General features: G+C 30.1%; 1 protein-coding gene across 1 annotated transcript; it reads left to right on the forward strand.

Annotated features, from left to right (window-relative positions):
* Positions 1-11: 11 nt before the first annotated feature.
* Positions 12-874, forward strand: LOC139884132 (cationic amino acid transporter 8, vacuolar-like; the record flags this gene model as incomplete). Its single annotated transcript, XM_071868205.1, is given in 2 exon segments — positions 12-636; positions 639-874. Coding segments are annotated over 2 exon segments (861 nt in total), but the record flags the coding sequence as incomplete, so codon positions are not given.
* Positions 875-7,341: the final 6,467 nt, after the last annotated feature.

Below are 7,341 nucleotides of genomic sequence, written 5' to 3' on the forward strand. Positions count from 1 at the left end.
ATATTAGTTGGTTGAATTGGAGTAGCTCTATTGTTAGTGCTTGTATCATCATCTTTATCGTTGTTATTGGCTTTGTTCACTCCAAGACTTCAAATTTGGTCCCTTTCATCCCTTATGGATCGAGAGGCGTGTTCAAGGCTGCTGCTGTTGTGTACTGGTCTTATACAGGATTCGACTTGGTGGCAACAATGGCTGAAGAGACTAAGAAGCCGTCGAGAGATATTCCGATCGGTTTGGTCTGTTCTATGTCGATGATAACTGTGGTTTGCTGTTTAATGGCTATGTCACTAACAATGATGGTAAAGTACACAAAGATTGACGTAAATGCTGCACATTCCGTCGCGTTTGCCGAAATTAGCATGAATTGGGCTAGATATGTGGTTGGTGTATGTGCTCTTAAAGGGATGACTACTAGTCTTCTCGTCGAATCACTCGGACAAGGTCGATACACCACTCAGATAGCTCGATCACACATGATACCTCCTTGGTTTGCACTTGTTAACCCGAAAACCGGAACTCCAGTTTATGCTACTTTATTAATTTGCATACTCAGTGCAATTGTTTCATTTTTCACGCGCTTGGACGTTTTGACAGACGTATTTTCACTCCGCACGCTCTTTATATTCATGCTCATGGCTTCTGCATACTGGTAAGGAGATATTATGTGAAGGACGTTACTCCAAAGAATGAATACAGGAAATTTCTAGCATGCTTGTTTCTGATCATTGTTTCGTCGATTACGGTTTCGGTTCTCTGGAACTTAAATGTCGGAGGATTGGTCAGTTATGTGGTTTCTGGGGTGGTATTGATTTTAGGCACACTGGCAATGCAATTCATACCAATGCAACGATTTCCCAACAAGTTTACTATATGATTTTAGGAACAAGAGAGCTCTTCAGAAGTTCTAACGATTGCTATGTCGTTCATATAAATATATTTCTTATAAATTATCTAGTTCTTCAATAATATTTGATAATTTGTCTCAACAAGTTTACTATATGGCTATAACTATATTATATGCCACTTATTTTTTAATTCATATATATACTTCAACAATTAAATAATTCTCATAAAATTTTTTTACAAGCTTGCACTTCCAATTCTTCAAGGATTTTATTGCCTGCTTCTGGCATCGTAAATGATTTTCTTAGCATTTTATATATTCATAGATATATATATATATCTCTTTGTATATAAAGGAGAGATCATCCAATATATTCTCCCACATGGTGACACGTGTTTGTTATACATAAAAACAAGTCATATTTTATAGATCGAATTGATAATAAGATTCGTATAATGTGCATATATAATCAATGTTTATTTACATCTCATCAAGATAACAAAAGTTCCTTAAACTATTAAGATTGTGTTTTTCATCACTATTCTTTTCGTTTATTATCATTCCACTTCTGGGATAATGATATTATGATGATCTTCATTATGTGCACCAATAATATTATATTAGCTTTAAAAAAAAATGGTAATATCATATTATATTTACTACGAAAATATAAATTCTTTTCATACTCTATAAAACATTGAAAAAGTATTACATATAAGAATAAATATCTAAATTACCCTTTATCAATTTAATTACTCACAATGTATAAGCAATGATATAAAACAATCAAATTAATTTTTAACACATTCATAACTTTATTTTTTTATTATAAATTTAATTTATATAATAGTTAAATAAATAAATAAATTATTTACTAAAAAGATATATCGGTCTTTCATTGAGCATGATATAAATAATCTAAATCTAATTAGAATACATGCATCGCAAGAAAAACAAATCAATTCATTCTTCTTTATTATACAATTAAGAATTTCATAATTATGTTATCAAATCTAATATTCCTAGTTATAAAAACACATCAAATTCATAAAGATCTTCGATTAATAATAAAAACCCGATAAATTGAAATAGCAATAGTAATAGTTAATTAAATATTTCTAAATACTAATCCTATCATAACAAGTAAAAGTATGAAGAAAATAAAAAACCTACAAATTAAACAAATTAAATGATTTTTTAGCTTTTTTAATTATTATTTTTTCACAACAGTTTTTTTTTTTTTAATGAAATAAGATATACACTTTTCTAAATTGTTATATGAAGATTGGATTATATCCCTTTCTTTTATTTTAATATATCTATTTAAGTTTCGGGCTTTTAATTTAAACAAATTTTTTTTTCTTAACTCCATACCTTTAAATCTTTTTTATTCATCCATTTTATTATAATTAATCGAGATTTTCATTTTTGATAATATCATATTTATAAAATTTGATTAGAAGAACTTCTGGTCTCCTCTATTTTCTGTAATTTATATTTTTTTTCTTATAATTTTTTTAAGATCTTTTTTATCTAAGATCTTCGTGCTCTATAATCATAAACATCTCAATATTAACTAAAATTTAAGAGCTTTCGGCTCTCATATGATTATATAAATGTGAATATCGATCTATCTAGAGAAACCTCCGATTGATTAGATATATTCAAGCTAGGGAATAAATAATACAAATGAACATCTCAATCATTATACAAATAAAATTGAAATTAACATCACATGATAGTAAATTGTACCTTTTTTCATATATAATTTTCTGGACTAATGAATGACATCTATATATAATAATTTTGATAAAACTTCTGGCTTTAACTTTATATAGGAAAGCTTCAAAATTATTTTAAAGTACATATAAAATATAAAGAAACATAGATATGAGAAAAAATAGATTTCTTGATTCACTTCTTTTTCCATCAATATTATTCACTAAATTCTTTTTATTATTGAAGATCTATTTCCTAAATCTTTACATGATGAGCTTTACTAGAAGTTTTAAAAGATTGACAATTCATAGATTTCTTGCCATTATTTTTTATTTTAATCTTTAGATTTTTGATTTTTTTTCTTAAGATCTGTAGTATCTTTTGATTCTAAAGAGTCATGATATATGATATGCATATATAAACAAACAAATAGATATTCATGATGAAAGAAACAACAAAGATACTTACCAAACGAACTCACCGTATTTGAGACGGCTAGAGTATCGTGGTGATAACGTATTACAAATAAAAGTAACAATATATAGAATATAGAAATGAAAAGAGAGAAACATTAGGAAGTAAATGGAGGAGAAAGATATGGACGAGGAGGAAGATCAATCTTCTTTCTCTGTAACTTTACATGTATATAATAACCTCTATTTATAGGGCTCAAAATATTATTAGACACATAATACAGTTGTACAAGTAATTCACATATTAATGAGATTACAAATTCATGAATGTATAAGTTTAAGTTCAATGGTCATCCATAATCTACACAAATTCTTTTCAACAATTTATCAGTTATTATTCAATATTATATATACTTATATATTTTATTTTATTTTGTCTTTTAAAATTAATTGTTTAATCTAAATTTTAATATTAGTATACATTATAAAAAATAAAGTAATTAAGTATACATTATTTTGTCTTTCAAAAAATTATTTTGAAATATTTTATTATACCGAATTACACTTATCATAACTAATAATACAATTAAATAACACGTTTCATCAATTAGTTAAAAAAATAAAATAAGTGAGAAGATAATCGAAATTAAAAATAAAATAAATAGACTTATTTTCATATTAAAATTATACGATACATCTACTAGTTGATGTTTCCAAACTTCTTCCAAATATGCTCAACCAAATCATTTTGGAGGTGACGATGCATTTGTCTATTGCGAAAGCTAGCATTGGTTTTGAAGATATCTGCGAATTTTGGAGGAAGACCGCGATTAACATGCGATGTCGATTCAATTTGCTCTTTGTTAGTGTCATATGTGTAATCACCCTAGTATTGATCTCGTTCATCCTCAAGAATCATATTATGAAATTTAATTCATGCATACATGATATCGCTAAGCGTTTCCGTATTCCACATTCGTGCTGGGCCACGTATAATAGCAAATTGAGCTTGAAGAACATCAAATGCTCGCTCCACGTCTTTTCGATTTGCTTCTTGGTGTTGAGCAAATAATGTTGTCTTTTCTTCTTGTGGTAATGGAATTATTTTGACAAAGGTAGGTCAATTAGGATAAATACCATCAGCTAGGTGGTATCCAATATTGTAATGTCTATCATTTATCTCGAAAGAAACATGAGGAGCTTGCCCTGCAAGTTGCACATGAACAAACAAGATTGATTTAACACGTTCAAATCATTGTTTGACCCTGCGATGCGAAAAAAGAAGTGCCAAAATCCATAAATATTTAGATGCAACCGTTTCGAGCATAATTGTTGGCACGCCATTGGTCACCTATAGTATATATACTTTTCCATGCTAATGGATAATTTTTCCATTCTCAATGTATGAAATCCGCAAGTAATGGGTAAACAAATAGTTCGGATTTGTTCGGTTCGTTTAATGAGTGTTCATTTATAAACGAACCGAGTCGAACTATGTTCGCTTATAAATGAGCCCAGAAACCCAGAGATCTGTTCGGCTCGCTACTGTTTGCGAGCCTTCGCGAATAGTTCGTTAATTTTGACTTGTAAAAAAAATAATTCGTACAGACTCTATAAGTAACTTAACTTGCGCATAATCAAAATTGAAGCATAAATATGAAAAATTAAAACACAAATGTCACAAACTAAATCAAAAATCCCACAAATTATAAGTCTTACAATCCAAAACTCAGCAAACATAGTTTAAACTTTAAAGTAACACAATAATAGTTGTTTCAAACAAAAAGTGTTTCACAAATCCCACATAACATAACATAAAGTAGAACCACATAACATAAAGCACATGATCTTCAAAATTTAAATTGATCATTCTCAAAATCCTCATCCTCCACCTCATCCAAATCAATAAGATTTGAATCTTGAGCACTAGCACTACTTGAACCAACAAGAGTGCCATAATATTCATCGTCATCCTCTACAATAAAAATAATATGCTGACAAGTAAATAACCCATTCCAAGCACAGAAGCAACTAAAAAACTCATTCCAAAAAAATATTCAACACATTATCAATTATAAATAACATGTAAAAGTTGTGCTACTTACCAGAGATAACATGAAGGTAACCATGAAGCCAATTTTGTGTAAAAATTAAAGCTTGCACATTCTTTGGAAGTAGCCAACTTCGATATTTAGTGAGAATTCGAGAACCAATACTAAATGCTGATTTTGAAACCATTGTAGTGATTGGAATGCTCAGCACATCACATGCCAATCTTTACAAGTATGGAAATATGGAAAAATTTTCTTTCCAATAATTCAAAATATCTAGGTTCTCATGATGCTAAAAAGATAATCTTGCTTCCTCCAAATATCTATCTAATTGTGATTTCTCACAGCTTGAATCAATGCGACTACTGATACGCATAATGTCCTATTCAAACAATAAAATAGAAAATCTAAGTATAAAGCAGTAAACACAAAATAAAATAGAAAAGTGAGTAACTTACATTTGTGACACATCCTATGGTGCTTCCACTCGCTTGATTGGAATTAGAAGGCCTCGAGGTTAAAGGAATAGATGAAGAAGCAACGTTGTTGGTGGCGCTATCTTTGACATATTCATCAAATAATAAATTCAAGTTACTCTAAATTGCATCCATTTTGCCCGAAGCAGTACTACGATCAAGTTCTTCAAAGCACTCTTTCACCATTTCAAGCTTCATACGAGGGTCTAAAACAACATCGAGTGATAAAACCTCACTGTATTCATCCCAATACTTATCGAATTTGGCTTGCACGTTATAAATCATCTTCTTAATGGCCTGATCATCCTTATTCTGATGCTCTAACAAAAGTGCCTCAATATTCCAAATATGACTAAAGTATAAGTTAGAGGTGGGATAACTTGAACCTGGCATCATTTTTGTAATATCGTAAAATGGTCGCAGAATTTCACAAAATCTTCCATCTCTTACCCACTCATCATCATCGAGATACCATGTGTAATTTGTATCACAAGCTTTCTAAGTTCACAAATGCTCGTTTAAAGACTTCCCACTTTGGATACCTGCTTGCTTAGCCTGGTCATCAAACTTTATCTTCCTACTCTCAGATCATCTGACATACTTCACACTTTCTCTAATTTTTTTAATTGCTTCTTTTATCTCTTCCACATTCAAGCCATCTTGATGAATTAAATTAAGTACATGTGCACAAAATCAAATATGAAAGAATTTCCCATCACATACCAGATTTCCAAGCATCTTCAATATATCTTTCAACTTGTCATGCATGCTATCATTGGAAGATGCATTATCCACTGTAATTGAAAAATACCTTCCCTTCAATTTCCCACTCACATAACACTTCAAATACTTTATGTGACAATATTTGACCATTGTTAAGAGGTTTAAAAGCAGCAAATGCCAAGATTTTATTATGCAACACAAAATTTTTTTCAAAAAAATGAACTGTCACAATAATATAACCTTCTTCTATACATGCAGTCCACACATCACTTGTTAAACACAATCTTTTAGGAGCATCTTTTAAGGTTTGTTTTAATTTTTCTTTCTGCTTCAAGTGAATATTAATAACCTCAGATGTAATAGTTTTCCTAGAAATAGAATTTGTATCTTCATTCAAGTACTTCCACCCAAACACAACAGTGTCATATTCGACATATGAGAAAGGAAGATCATGCTTAATGATCGACATAGCTTGTATCTCACGAAAAACAGCTTGATCCATTTTTCTTTTTCTCAATTTACCAGAACCATCCATCATGTAATCATAATCATTAATTTTTCGATTCTTACTTTTATGTAGCGAGCAAGACTAAAGATGTCCAGAAAAGGTACTGCAGCCATACTTACCATGTCCTCTAATGAGTTCAGTTTTGCACACATTGCAAGCTGCTTTTGGCTTTTGCTTGCCATCCTTAGAGTCTACCTTATACCCGAGGTATGTAAAAATACTTCCACTCATCAGATGTTCGCTTCCTTGATCTCAGAATCGTAGAAGAAGGTAGGCTGAACACCGTTTGAAGCTGCGTCAGTTGTAGCTCCTTTAGTAGAGCTCATAATAACTACATCCTCTTGATCCCTCATTATTAGTACTGTAAGAAAAAAAGATAAATAAAAATCAGTAGTCTTATTTGGAAATAAACATCACATTAAGCTCTTATTAAAAAAGAAAATATAGATTAATATAGCTTTTGTATTAGCAAACAAAATGGCATATATTAATATATATACACACATGAAAGTTCTGTTTATAATACTAACTATTGATGCAAGCTTAAATCTTTACCCAGTTAGTATTTTCTTTTAATCTGTAATTTGTGTCTTAATTATTATTTGTA

This window comes from Rutidosis leptorrhynchoides, unplaced genomic scaffold, assembly GCF_046630445.1.
Source record: "Rutidosis leptorrhynchoides isolate AG116_Rl617_1_P2 unplaced genomic scaffold, CSIRO_AGI_Rlap_v1 contig508, whole genome shotgun sequence".
NCBI lineage: Eukaryota > Viridiplantae > Streptophyta > Magnoliopsida > Asterales > Asteraceae > Rutidosis > Rutidosis leptorrhynchoides.